Here is a 15,072-nt window from a genome sequence, read left to right on the forward strand (position 1 = left end):
TTCCGGCCGGGACGCCGCCCTCCCATTGGCCGGGCCGGAAGGGCGGGAGGGAGGGGGGCGGGGCCTACCCGCTGAGGAGACGAGGGGCCCCCGCCCGCTGAGGAGAAGAGAGGGGGCGGAGCCGTCGTCGCCTGAACAACAATAACGCTCATGCTTTCTTTAGAATCTTAAGATTGAACGATACATTCTTATATTTGATGGATGAACATTGACTATAGTTACATATCGTAATTATATCATATATTAGACATGATATATAATCATCTCTTTATGGTTAATATAATGGTACATGTTATATATTTGCATGATACATGATGTGTACTGTATTATATTATGCATGTGATATAACGGTATATAATGTATTATCATATCGTGATATATTAGGATGGATGCTTATTATCATTATATACACCGTATATGAGTATGTTATATATTAGGTATATTATAATAGGTATACTATTACATACAATAGCACATTTATATAACATAAAATATAATGACGTATATTGCGTATTCATATGGTATATGTTGTATCATATTATATTATACCATATTATAGTATATTACAGTATATTATATTATAGTATATTATAGTATATCATATTATATTATAGTATATTAAATTATATTACATTGTATTATATTACGTTTTATTATATTGCATTACGTTATATTATATTATATTACATAATATAGTATTATATTATATTATATTATATTAGTAATGTAATATACAATATATCATAACATTACACTATTATAATATTACTAATATAATATAATACTATATTATGTAATATAATATAATATAACGTAATGCAATATACAATATATTATAACATTACAATATTATAATATTTCATGATGCATGATCGTCATAATTATATATATTACGATTATGTTATATGATATGTATTATATATGATGTAATGCGCAATGATATATATTTATATATAATATATAATATGTATCATATTGTATGGTGTATATGATATAATAATATATGGTGTGTTATGATATAGTGTATAATAACATATTATATGATTATGTATTATAGATAATATGATGCATAATATAATATATAATAATATATTATTTATTTTATAAAGTGGCTTATAAAGTGGAAAGTGGCTTCCACTTTATAAAGTGGAAGTGAAGTGGTTTGCCCAGTGTCACACAGCTGACAAGTGGCGGAGCCGGGATTAGAGCCCATGACCTCTGGCTCCAAAGCCTGGGCTCTTTCCACTGAGCCACGCTGCTTCCTCCAGAACTTATCACACTGCTGGGCACATAATAAGCACTTAATAATAATTGTGGTACTTGTCAAGCGCTTGATATGTGACAGGCACTGTACTAAGCGCTGGAGGTGGAGGGGGGATACAAGCAAACCGGGTTGGACACAGTCCTTTGTCCCACCTGGGGTTTACAGTCTCAATCCCCATTATACAGATGAGAAAACTGAGGCCCAGAGAACTGAATAATAATGATGGCATTTGTTAAGCGCTTACTCTGTGCAAAGCACTGTTCTAAGAGCTGGGGAGGATACAAAGTGATCAGGTTGTCCCACGTGGGGCTCACAGTCTTAATCTCCATTTTACAGATGAGGGAACTGAGACACAGAGAAGTGAAGTGACTTGTCCAAAGTCACACAGCCGACAAGAGGCGGAGCCGGGATTTGAACCCTTGACCTCTGACTCCCAAGCCCGGGCTCTTTCCACTGAGCCACACTCGCCCAAGGCCATAAGGCAGACAAGTAGCGGAGCCTTTGTTATGCGCTTACTATGTGCCAGGCACTGTACTAAGGACTGGGGTGGATACAAGCAAATAGGGTTGGACACAGTCCTTTGTCCCACCTGGGGCTCACAGACTCAATCCCCATTTTACAAACGAGGAAACTGAGGCCCAGACAACCGAAATGACTTGCCCAAGGCCACACAGCAGACATGGATCAGTGGAAAAGAGCACGGGCTTTGGAGTCAGAGGTCATGGGTTCAAATCCCGACTCCGCCAATTGTCAGCTGGGTGACTTTGGGCAAGTCACTTCACTTCTCTGGGCCTCAGTTCCCTCATCCGTAAAATGGGGATTAAGACTGTGAGCCCCCCTATGGGACAACTTGATCACCTTGTAACCTCCCCAGCGCTTAGAACAGTGCTTTGCACATAGTTAGCGCTTAACAAATACCACCATTATTATTATTATTATTATTCTCTGGGCCTCAGTTCCCTCATCTGTAAAATGGGGATTAAGACTGTTAACACCCCGTGGGACAACCTGATCACCTTGTAACCTCCCCAGCGCTTAGAACAGTGCTTTGCACATAGTAAGCGCTTAATAAATGCCATCATTATTATTATTATTATTATTAAGTGGCGGAGCTGGGACCAGAACGCAGGTCTTTCTGACTCCAAGGCCCGTGCTCTATCTACTAGGCTACACTGTTTTCCTGGGGATGTGCAATCACTTTCTCTGAAGGGATTTTCAAAACAATTGGGAGGAAAGTTTCTCACCCCATCTGGGTACTGAGAGGTGGCAGGAGGCTGGCGATACCACTTTCTCTGAAGGGATTTTCAAAGTAATTGGGAGGAAAGTCACCTTCCCTTGGTTTTTCACCCCATCTGGGTACTGAGCAATTGGGAGGAAAGTCACCTTCCCTTTGTTTCTCACCCCATCTGGGTACTGAGGGGTGGCAGGGGGCTGGCAATATCACTTTCTCTGAAGGGATTTTCAAAACAATTGGGAGGAAAGTCACCTTCCCTTGATTTCTCACCCCATCTGGGTACTGAGAGGTGGCAGGAGGCTGGCGATATCACTTTCTCTGAAGGGATTTTCTAAACAATCGGGAGGAAAGTCACCTTCCCTTGGTTTTTCACCCCATCTGGGTACTGAGAGGTGGCAGGAGGATGGCGATATCACTTTCTCTGAAGGGATTTTCCAAGCAACTGGGAGGAAAGTCACCTTCCCTTGGTTTTTCACCCCATCTGGGTACTGAGAGGTGGCAGGAGGCTGGCGATATCACTTTCTCTGAAGGGATTTTCAAAACAATTGGGAGGAAAATCACCTTCCCTTGGTTTCCCACCCCATCTGGGTACTGAGAGGTGGCAGGAGGCTGGCGATATCACTTTCTCTGAAGGGATTTTCAAAGCAATTGGGAGGAAAGTCACCTTCCCTTGGTTTCTCACCCCATCTGGGTACTGAGGGGTGGCAGGAGGCTGGCGATATCACTTTCTCTGAAGAGATTTTCAAAGCAACTGGGAGGAAAGTCACCTTCCCTTGGTTTCTCACCCCATCTGGGTACTGAGGGGTGGCAAGAGGCTGGTGCTATACCAGGGGCTGAGGCAGCAGGTTGGTGAGATTCTCTGGAGCAGTAGATGGCGCTGCCAGTCCACCCCGGGCACACCCGGCTTTCATCCAATTAATCATATTTATTGAGCGCTTACTGTGTGCAGAGCACTGGACTAAGCGGTTGGGAAGTCCAAGCTGGCAACATCTAGAGACGGTCCCTACCCGACAGCGGGCTCACAGTCTAGAAGGGGGAGACAGACCGCAAAACATATTAACAAAAGAAAATAAATAGAATAGTAAATATGTCCAAGTAAAATAGAGTAATAAATCTGTACAAACATATATAGAGGTGCTGTGGGGAGGGGAAGGAGGTAAGGCAGTGGGGGGAGAGGAAGGAGCCTCAGGCTTGAGATTCAGAGGGACACAAAAGACCCTCCCTGCTCCCATTCACTCTTTAATAATAATAATAATAATGGTATTTGTTAAGCTCTTACTATGTGCAAAGCACTGTTCTAAGCGCTGGGGAGGTTACAAGGTGATGAGGTGGTCCCTCGGGAGGCTCACGGTTTTCATCCCCATTTTACAGATGTGACTGAGGCCCAGAGAAGTGAAGTGACTTGCCCAAAGTCACGCAAATGATAGTTGGCGGAGCCGGGTTTTGAACCCATGACCTCTGACTCCAGAGCCCGGGCTCTTTCCACCGGGCCACACTTTCTCTTATCATAAACCTTGGCCACTCCTGGAGGCCATAATAGGCAAGCTCCCCCACCCTCCACCTCCACCTTGCTGAGCAATGGAAGACTTTACCAAAAATAAAAATAGGTTTGGTTCTTATCACCAAGGAGAGAGTGGAAGATTATCTATAAATAACAGATTCGTTCATTCATTCAATCGTATTTATTGAGCGCTTACTGTGTGCAGAGCACTGTACTAAGTGCTTGGGAAGTACAAGCTGGCAACATATAGAGACAGTCCCTACCCAACAGCGGGCTCATAGTCTAGAAGGGGGAGACAGACAACAGAACAAAACATATTAACAAAATAAAATAAATAGAATAAATATGTACAAGTAAAATAGAGTAATAAATCTGTACAAACATATATACAGGTGCTGTGGGGAGGGGAAGGAGGTAAGGCGGGGGGATGAGGAGGGGGAGAGGAAGGAGGGGGCTCAGTGTGGGAAGGCTTCCTGGAGGAGGTGAGCTCTCAGTAGGGCTTTGAAGGGAGGAAGAGAGCTAGCTTGGCGGATGTGCGGAGGGAGGGCATTCCGGGCCAGGGGGAGGATGTGGGCCGGGGGTCGACGGCGGGACATAACGCTTACTATGTGCCAAGCACTGTTCTAAACGCTGGGGTAGATACAAGGTCATCAGGGTGTCCCACGTGGTGCTCACAGTCTTCATCCCCATTTTACAGATAAGTGAGGCACAGAGAAGTTAAGTGACCGGCCCAAAGTCACACAGCTGCCAAGTGGCAGAACCGGGATTAAAACCCACGACCTCTGACTCCCAAGCCTGTGCTCTTTCCACTGAGCCACGCTGCTTCTCTATAATCTCTATCATCTATAAATAAATCCCCCAATGTACATTCACAGCACATAACACTAACAACAGCTGCTCAGGGGTAGCCACCCTGGGAATAACGATGAATGTAGGAGGAAGGAAGAATTAAGTGCTTTGCACATAGTAAGTGTTTAATAGATGCCATTAAAAAAAAAAATTAAGGGTGGAACGTTGGCGAGGTGGGGAGGCAGGTTACTGTTTGACTGGAATGGAATACTCAGTACAGTGCCCTGCACACAAGAAGCGCTCAATAAATACGATTGATTGATTGACTGGAGCCGGATGAGGGTGGTTGAAAAGATTTCATAGAGGAAGCGGGGCTTCAACAGCTTTGAAGGGGCAGGGGGATGTGGCTTATTCATTCAATCGTATTTATTGAGCGCTTACTGGGTATACAGCATTGGACTAAGCGCTTGGAAAGTACAATTCAACAACAGAGACAATCCCTACCCGACAATGGGCTTATCAATCAATCAATCGTATTTATTGAGCGCTTACTGTGTGCAGAGCACTGTACTAAGCTCTTGGGAAGTACAAGTTGGCAACATATAGAGAAGCAGCGTGACTCAGTGGAAAGAGCCCGGGCTTTGGAGTCAGAGGTCATGGGTTTGAATCCCAGCTCCGCCACATGTCTGCTGTGTGACCTTGGGCAAGTCACTTAACTTCTCTGAGCCTCAGTGACCTCATCTGTAAAATGAGGATTAAGACTGTGAGCCCCACGTGGGACAACTTGATCCCATTGTATCCCCCCCAGCGCTTAGAACAGTGCTTGGCACATAGTAAGCGCTTAACAAATGCCATCATTATTATTATTATTCTCTGGCCCTCAGTGACCTCATCTGTAAAATGGGGATGAAGACTGTGAGCACCCCCCGTGGGACCACCTGATCACCTTGCAACCTCCCCAGCGCTTAGAACAGTGCTTGGCACATAGTAAGCGCTTAATAAATGCCATCATTATTATTGTTATTATATGGAGACAGTCCCTAGCCCAACAGTGGGCTGTCAATCTCTCGAGACTGTCAACCCCTCTAGACTCTAATCTCGTTGTGGGCAGGGAATTGTGCCTGTTTATTGTCACACTGTACTCTCCCAAGCGTTTAGTTCATTGCTCTGCGCACGGTAAGCGCTCAATAAATAGGATTGAATAAATCCCGAATTCCAGTTCTGTCCCGGAGACCGTGGCTACGGTTCTGTGCCATGTGGCGAGCCAGGGGAGGAGCCAGGGGCCCCGGGACGCTGGAGATTGGCTTGAGGAGGAGGAGGAGGAGGAGGAAAAAGAGGCTCTAAGATACTTTTCCCCACCTGAAGCTCTCTCCTTAGGTTGTGTCAGCCGTCCTCACCGGGTCTCTGTTGTCTGCTTCCCCCCTTAGGACGATGTCTACATCAGAGCGGCTGGTATTGGTGTTGGGAGGAGCCGGGACCGTGGGCTCTGGCATTGTGAAGTCGCTCCTGGACAGAGGTGAAGGGGACAGGCCGGAGGCTCCCGACCTTGGGGGAGGAGGGTGGCCAGGTCCCGGCCCCGACTGGGATCCCCTGGATTCTCCTGGGTGCTCTAACCTGCTTTGGAATGGGGTGGAGAAGGAGGGATGGGGATAGACTATCCCCTCTGCCTGGCAGGGGGTGGGCTGGGAAGACGGAATCTGGCACCCGGCCAGGCTGGCCCTTCCCGCGGGGGCTCAGGAGAAAGTTCAGCGGCCCCACTGCTCCCACGCTCTGAATGCAGGGACTGTGGGCATCTGCCAGGCCCAGGACCCTGCTCCTCTGGAAGAGGATTATTTCCCCACTTGCCGCTTCCCTTGGGGAAATGGTGCCAGGACCCCAGATCTTCCTCCGCACCCATCTTCCTCCGTGCCTCTGCCTCTGGACAGAGCCTCGGGGTCATCTCCCACCTGGACAGCAGGAATCCGGCCTACCCAAGTGGCTAAGACCGAGCAGAACGGCCCTCCCCCTCCCCATCCGCCCACCGGTGCCCTTTTCCCACCTCTAGGATAAGGCCCAAACCCTCTCACTGCCAGCCAAACCACAGGGCAGCAGAGGGATTCACCCAGGGAAATGATTCACCTAGGGAGCCAGCGGGGTGGGGGTCTAATCCACCTCCACCTGAGCCCTATGGATTCAAGTTATTTATTTTTTTTCCTGTCCTGGGGCTCCCCAATAGGGTTCTCTCCCATCATTGTTGGCCCTGGAGAGTGGACACGAGTTCTGGCTCAATCCGAGACTCTTCAAGGCGTCTCCGAGTCCCATCCAACCTGAACCTCGGGGACCCCAGATCTCTGCTTGTCTCTCCATGGTTCTTAGGGGTGACAGGCCGGTACACACCCAAGGAGTTTGGGCTGGCAAGGGGGATGTGATTGGTTACATCTGGCACCCCCTGACTACATCTGGGCACCTGAATGAGATGCCCTTTCCCACGCCACTCCTCCCAGCCCCAGACTCTCACTCCCCACCGTGCTACCCCGCCACCTCAGCTGAAGAAGGAAACAGCTATTCCCGGGTCTCCAGGATCCTGAGCCTCCCGTCTTCGCAGGTTTCCACGTGGCCGTCATTTCCCGGGACGGCGCAAGGCTGGAGAAGCTGCGGAGCTTCGTCCCGGCTTCCGCCCTGCCTCATCTGCACACGGTGGTCGGGGACGTGGGTGAGTCGCCTTGCCTTGGCTCTGAGTCCTGGCTCAGGAGCCTAGCTCCGGGACACATCTTCCTGCCCTGCATCTAGGTGGATTCAATCAATCAATCAATCAATCGTATTTATTGAGCGCTTACTGTGTGCAGAGCACTGTACTAAGCGCTTGGGAAGTACAAGTTGGCAACATATAGAGACAGTCCCTACCCAACAGTGGGCTTACAGTCTAATACAGGATTCCTGCCTGTGTCTCCCACTCTGCCCCAGGGAACAAGGCAGTTGGAAAGATTGGCACTTCCTGCCCATTGGGGGGTGAGGGTGGGGAGATTCTGGCGGCCCTCGCGGTAAAAGGGGCTATCAGTCAATAATACTAATAATAATAATGGCATTTATTAAGCACTTACTATGTGCAAAGCACTGTTCTAAGCGCTGGGGAGGTTACAAGGTGATCAGGTTGTCCCACAGGGGGCTCACAGTCTTAATCCCCATTTTACAGATGAGGTAACTGAGGCCCAGAGATGTTAAGTGAGTTGCCCAAAGTCACACAGCTGACAATTGGCAGAGCTGGGATTCGAACCCATGACCTCTGACTCCAAAGCCCGTGCTCTTTCCATTGAGCCACACTGCTTCTCTAATAAATCAATCATATTTATTGAGTGCTTACTGTGTACAGAGTGTGGCTCAGGGGGAAAAGCACGAGCTTTGGAGTCAGAGGTCATGGGTTCAAATCCCGGCTCCACCAATTGTCAGCTGTGTGACTTTGGGGAACTCACTTAACTTCTCTGTGCCTCAGTTACCTCATCTGTAAAATGGGGATTAAGACTGTGAGCCCCACGTGGGATAACCTGATCACCTTGCAACCCCCCCAGCGCTTAGAACAGTGCTTTGCACACAGTAAGCGCTTAATAAATGCCATCATCATTATTATTATTACAGAGCACCGCTTGTTGTGGGCAGCAAATTCATTCATTCATTCAAATTCATTCATTCATTCAATCATATTTATTGAGCGCTTACTGTCTGCAGAGCACTGTACTAAGCACTTGGAAGTACACGTTGGCAACATATAGAGACGGTCCCTACCCAACAGTGGGCTCACAGTCTAGAAATTCAAATGTCTGTTCCTTGTTTTATGGTACTTCCCAAAGCATTTAGCACAGTGCTCTGTACACAGTGTCTTGTCTTATGCCGTTGAGTCATCTCCAACCCATAGTGACACCATGGACACAGTAAGTGCTCAATAAATATGATTGAATGAATGAATGAATTAATGAATGAGTACTAAGTGCTTGGGAGAGCTCACTGCAAAAGAGTTTGTAGACATTCTCCCTTCCCACGACGAGCTTACATTCTAGAGGGAGAGATGGGCATTAATACAAATAAATAAATTACAGATAGGGACATAAGTGCTCTGAGGCTGAGAGAGGAGGAATAAAGGGAGCAAATCAGGGTGACACAAAAGGGAGTGGGAAAAGAGGAAAGGAGGGCTTAGTCGGGGCAGGCCTCTTGGAGGAGATGTGCCTTTAAAAAGGCTTTGAAGGTGGGAAGAGTAATGGTCTGTCAGTTATGAAGAGGGAGGATGTTTCAGGACAGAGGCAGGATGTGGGCAAGAAATGGGCAGCGAGATAGACAAGATTGAGGTGCGGTAAGTGGGTTGGTTTTAGAGGAGGAAAGTGGGTGGGCTGGGTTGTAGCAGGAGAGCAGTGAGGTGAGGTAGGAGGGGGCAAGGTGATTGAATGCTTTAAAGCCAATGCTGAGGAGTTTCTGTTTGATGTGGAGGTGGTCAGGCAACCTCTGGCGGTTCTTGAGGAGTGAGGAAACATGGACTGAATGTTTTTGTAGAAAAAAGATCCAGGCAGTAGAGTGAAGTATGGACTGGAGTTAGGGAGAGCCAGGAGGCAGGGAGGTCTGCTGAGAGGTTGATACAGTGATTAAGGCGGGATAGCGTAAGTGCTTGGATTAACGTGGTAGCAGTTGGGAGAGGAAAGGGTGGATTTTAGTGATGTTGTGAAGGGTCTGGGCTCTGGGCTCCAGGATCCAGTCTCAGAGGGAGAAACAGGCCAACAACCGTCCCATGATCTGCGGGACAGTTTCGCCCAGTGGGGAAGGCTGCTCCTGCTTGGGGATTCATTCATTCATTCAATCATATTTATTGAGCACTTACTGTGTGCAGAGCACCGTACTAAGTGCTTGGGAAGTACAAGTCGGCTGGGGTAGCCATCCTGCAGGGGAATGGGGCGGGTGAGTGCCACATGAGCCGGACAGGGAGGTTGGAGGGGGGTGGGCCCTGAAGTTCAGGTGGAGTAACTCCCCACAGCAACCAGGGGCTGGGTCAAGACCCTGCCAGACTCCCTTCCACTCCCAGTCCACTTGGATGGGCAGAGTTGGGCCTTCCTTGTAGAAGGGGCTAATGGGTGGGTGGGGAGCACCCCCATAGTCACACCCACACCCACCCCTGACTCCTTCCCTCCAAACAAACTTGCCCTTGCAACTCCCCCTCCTCCCCCCAGCAGCCCCCAAGGACCCAGGTAGAGCTACCCCAGCCCCCAGAGAGGACCACCCAGATGCTGCTCTTGGGGGCTGCTGTGTGCAGAGCACTGTACTAAGCCCTTGGAAAGTACAATTTGGCAACAAATAGAGACAGTCCCTACCCAACACCAGGTCCACAGTCTTGGTCCTGGGATCCCAAGGAGAGGCCCCCCGAGAGCTCCATCTCTCTCTCTCTCCCACTCGCTCTTCCCCCCTTCAAAGCCGTATTGAAGGCCCATCTCCTCCAAGAGGCTTTCCCTGACTAAGCCCTCCTTTCCTCTTCTCCCACTCCCTTCTGCATTGCCCCGACTTGCTCCCTTTCTTCCTTTCCCCCTCCCTGCCCCACGGCGCTTATGTATATATCTGTAATTTATTTATTTATTTTAACTTCTATCTCCCCCTCTAGACTGTAAGCTCAGTGTGGGCAGGGAACATGTCTTATAATGTTGCATTGTACTCTCCCAAGTGCTTAGAACAGTGCTCCGCACGTTTAAGCGCTTAATAAATACGATTGAAGGACCGACTACCAATCCCCCTTCCCCTTCTTCCCAGGCACTGAGGATGGAGCAGAGCAGGCCAAGGCAGAACTGTTGAAGGGAGGGAGGAAGGTCACAGATGTGGTGTCCTCTCTGGGCCTCAGCTGGTGGCAAGGGGGTCCCCCCCACATGCAGACCCTGCAGGAGCTGCAGAAGGTGAGTGAGAACTGGTGGGGGGCTTCCAGGAACAGGCCGGGGAAGATGTCGGGGGTGGGAGGCTTCCGGGAGTAAACGGAGGGAGATTTGTGTTGTGGGGAACAGGCAGATGTAGGGGAAGAGAGGTAGGTAAGAACTAGATAGGAACCAGGCAGATGGACCTTAACTCAGCCTTGCAGCCTGCACAGCTTCAAGCAAGCAGGGGAAGAGGGAGAGGGGGAGCAGGGCTACGGCCTAGGCTCTGGGAAAGGCCTGGGTCCTGAGGCTGATGGTTCCTGGGGTTTCCTTGTCCAGGTTCTCGAGACCCTCCTGCTGAGCACCTTCACCTCCTGGAAGGCCTTCTTCCCTCTGGTCAAGGACAATCCCGAGGGCTCCTACACCTTCATCACTGGTAAGAAATGAATCTGATGCTCTCCCGGCTCCCAGACTATTGCATAGTTATCAGTTGCTTTCCATTCCCCCCAACCCCATTCCCAGCCATTCCCCCTTCCCAGCCACCTCCTGTTCCCAGCCACCCCCATTCCCAGTCACCCCCCTGTTCTTAGCCAGCCCCCATTCCCAGCCACCCCCCCTTCATTCCCGGCTGCCCCCAGTTCCCAACTGGCCCCCGTCACAGCCAACCCCTGTTGTGTTCAGGGGGCGCGGGCGAACGTCTGCTCATGCCAGGCACTGGCTTCCTGACTCTGGGTGCTGCGGGGGCACTGGCTTTCTGCCAGGTGGTGCGGGAAGAGTACCCCAAGGTGCCCTGCAAGCTGAACGAGGTGAGGGGCAGGAGGTGGGGGTGGGGAGGGCCTCCAGGTTCTGGGAGCAGAGAGGCTGGTGGGTGGGTGGACTGGTGGGGGGTAGCTCCAGAGACACTTGGGACCCATCTCTCCAGCCTGTTGGCTCCCTTAGGGAGCCCTGGCCCCTGCTCGGGGGCCACTGACACGTCCTCCTGCCTGTATCTCCCGACCCAGGTGAAGATCAATATGGGGGTGTCCACTTCTGAGGGCCTGGCCCCCGGCTTCATCAGTCACCTGGAGGTGGGCAAGGCCGTGGCCTCTCTGGTGGAGAAGCGCAGCGTCTCCCACGCTGTCCTGAATGTCAACTCACCCGCTGACCTTCAGACCCTGATCTCTCAGGGGCGGCTCTAAAACCTGCCCCGCAGCAACTCTCTTCCCCCCACCCGCTCCTTCCCACTCCCACTCCGATCCACACTGCCTCCCTCCTGCCCAACCGGCTCCCTCCCTTCGGCTTCCCTTTCCAGGGAATTGCAGGAAGCATCGGGTTCTTCGCCTCATGTCCCGCTCATCTGGGCGGGGCCACCTGCTCCCCAGGGCTGGGATCATATCCAGCTGGAATTTGGGTTGGGCCCCACCTCCCACCTGCAGACAGTGCAGGGCCAAGAGATGAGTCCCAGGTGGCATCACTGACAGGTGTTGAACACAGGTGTCCCCTCTTTGGGGGGAGGCCCAGGGCCAGCTCAGAAACCAGGGGTCTAAGGTGGTCTGTGAGCAGGGGTGGAAAGCTCCAGGCTATTACCTCCCCCAAGCCACCAAAAGGGGGGAATTATTAGGCAGGGATTTAATTGATTTACTGATGGATGACTGGGAGACACCAGAGCAAAGGTGGAGGTGAAGAGGTTAGAGGGTCCCTCACTGCTCGAGTTGACTGTGTTGGGGAGAATTGGTTAGGGTCCAGGAGCCCCGTCTTCCCCAACAGCCAGCTCTGAGTCAGCTGCCCCACTGCTTCAGAGACTTAGCCTCCGACTTTCAGGTTGGGGGCGGTCCGGCGTGGTCCTAATCCCCACGCTGGCAGCTCTGGCCGTCTGTCCACCATCGCTAGAAGAAGCTGTTTGTTCTGACCAGGTCAGAGCGCCTTCAGCACTTGAGGTTCAAAAGTCCCCAGCCTGGCCTGACTGGCTCAGGCCTAACCCTGGTCCGACTCGCCTCAGTTTAGCCCCGGTCTGACCTGGCCTAACCGTGGTCTAACCCCCCACGGCCTAGCCCTGCTCTGACCTGCCCCAGCCTAGCCCTGGTCTAATCTCCCCTGGCCTGGTCATGGTCCAAAACACCCTGGCCTGGCTCTAGACAATGCCATGGCCCACGGCGGATCCAATGGCTGCTAGGATTTGTAGTCCCAGCTACTCCCGTGATCCACTGCCGTGCCCTGTGGGCTCCCCGAGCCCCCCTAATCCTCCAAAGTTTGGGGGAGAGAGGCTCAGGCCTGACCCCAATTTGGACTCTAGGGGCTGGCCCTGCCCATCCTTGGCTCCTGGGGCCAGTGCCCCTGCTCCATGGATTGCCACCCCCATGCTGGCCTGGAGCCAGATTGGGCCACTCCAATGGCAGCCTTCCTAGCCTGGCTCCCATTGCCTGCAGCTGGGGCCCTCAGCCTCTCCCCACAAGCTTGCTAACCCTCCCTGCTGACCCCTTTGAGCCATTGGCCTCACCTATTGGGGGTGTTTTAATAAAGTTTATACAAAATAAAAATCATCTCTTGCCCATGTGTGAAGTTTTCTGCAGAAATCACAGCTCAGACCTGGTGACTAATGCAGAGACAAGCCCAGGGAGGGGCAGGAGCAGGGGGATGGACTGAGTGGGATGCTTTCCCCCTTTCCCATACCGTGCCCCTCCCTAGCCCCTCCGGGCCAGCATGGATTTGCTCACCTCCTATTCCTACAGAGGGGAGGGGCCTGGCCTGGGAGTGGCTGCCAGCCCCCACTGGAGCCCTGGGCGGTGCGGGGGAGACCGGGACAAGAGACTGGCAGGGATGAATGGGGCACAGAAGGGGCTCTCAGCCTCTTCCCTTCATTCCCCTCTCCTTCAGTTTCTTAGAGAGCCCTACCCATCTCTTCCTCCACCTCTTACAGAGCCCCCATCTCCCCTGCTCCTTCATGATGGATGAGGATTGGGTTATGTAGAGCTGGTTGGGGGGCAGCCAGAGATTCCAGTCTCTTGGCCTACCTCCCCTCCCTCCTCCCATTCCCCCCCCTCACCCCACTCCTCTACATTCAGGTTGAGGCCGTGGCTCCCCAGACAGTCAATCGGGGACCCAGCCCCCCGGGGCCAACCCGGCATTTGTGCCAAAGCCCCAACCCCGGAGTGGCGGGCACCCCTGAACCCTCCTCCTCCCCACTACCTCTTCCTCCTCTTTCCTTTTCCATGCTCCTCCATCTCCTCTCTCAATTACCTGTCCCTCCTACCTCCTCTTCTCCCTTCTCTCTTCTTTCTACCTCCTCCTCTCCCTTCTCCTCTCTTCCTCCCTCCTCCTTCTTTGTCCCTCCTCCTTTTCCTGCTCCTCGTCCTCTCTCCCCTCTATTGCCCTCCACTTCCCCGTCACCCTCCAACTTCCTGTTGCCCAGTCTTGCTCCAAAAGCCACGTATTGACCTGCTCTCTCCTCCAGAGGCCACATCCCAAAATCTGAAGGAGGCCCAGAACCAGGACTGGAGAAGGAGGTTGAGGGAGGGATCCATTTGATTTGAAAAGGCGGTTGAGGGAGAGGTCTGCTTGGTTTTGCCAAGGGCGCCTTTTCCTCAAATGGGTGGGATGGGCCAGGCCCCATCACCCTCACCGATTTTTGCTAGGATGGGGTGAAAGGCCCATTTTTGCCTATTCTGCCCTTCCTGAACCTGCATCGCTCTGCTCAGGATGGGGAGGGCCCGGGGCTGTGGGAGTAGACAGAAACAGGCACTAAAGCTATTGTTCTCCTCACCGTTTCAAGGCTCTTAGTGCCCCCAGCTGCTGGGCTGGGCTGGGCAAACCTGGCACATTTCCCTAGAAATACAAAGAGCTGGCAGTGCCTCTGGAATCAGCCTTCACTGTTGGTGATGAGGCTGCAGTGAGTCAAGAGCTGGGGCGACTCTTTCCAGCTCCCATCCCTCCGTGCCTGGAGGTCCTCACCCTGGGAACGGAACCAGTGATCGGGACCAGGGCCCAGCGTGGGGAGGAGGAGGGTTCAGGGCCGCTCGCCACTCCGGGGTTGGGGCTTTGGCATGAAGGCTGGGTTGGCCCGGGGGGCTGGGTCCCCGATTGACTGTCCGGGGAGACGTGGCCTCAATCTGAATGAAGAGGAGTGGGGTGAGGGGGGGATGGAGGGAGGGAGGGGAGGTAGGCCAAGAGACTGGAATCTCTGGCTGCCCCCCAACCAGCTCTACATAACCTAATCTTCATCCATCATGAAGGAGCAGAAACTACTCCCTGACTCCAATGGCCGGCAGGAGGAAGGTGGGAATGGGGAGGTAGGGGGCTGAAGGGGGTCTCAGACTGATGGATTCTCCTGCTGAAAGGCCTGAATCTCTCCCTGCTGACAGTGCTGAATGTCCAGGAGGCTGACCCGGTGGCTGTCCAGGTGGCCTTTCCCCCATGCCCAAAGAGGCGAGCCCACCCCCAGTGACAGGCCAGGCCG

The 15,072-nt window shown here is 51.9% G+C and overlaps 1 protein-coding gene across 1 annotated transcript; it reads left to right on the forward strand.

The window, feature by feature from the left end:
* Positions 1–223: 223 nt before the first annotated feature.
* On the forward strand, positions 224–12,325 carry LOC119934892. Its single transcript, XM_038754449.1, has 7 exons — positions 224–285; positions 6,216–6,304; positions 7,373–7,480; positions 10,546–10,685; positions 10,980–11,076; positions 11,322–11,446; positions 11,642–12,325. Exons 2-7 carry the CDS (start codon positions 6,220–6,222, stop codon positions 11,816–11,818), a joined length of 732 nt encoding a protein of 243 aa, XP_038610377.1. The 5' UTR covers positions 224–285; positions 6,216–6,219; the 3' UTR covers positions 11,819–12,325.
* The last annotated feature ends 2,747 nt before the right edge of the window (positions 12,326–15,072 follow it).

Source organism: Tachyglossus aculeatus, chromosome 11 (assembly GCF_015852505.1).
Source record: "Tachyglossus aculeatus isolate mTacAcu1 chromosome 11, mTacAcu1.pri, whole genome shotgun sequence".
Lineage (NCBI taxonomy): Eukaryota > Metazoa > Chordata > Mammalia > Monotremata > Tachyglossidae > Tachyglossus > Tachyglossus aculeatus.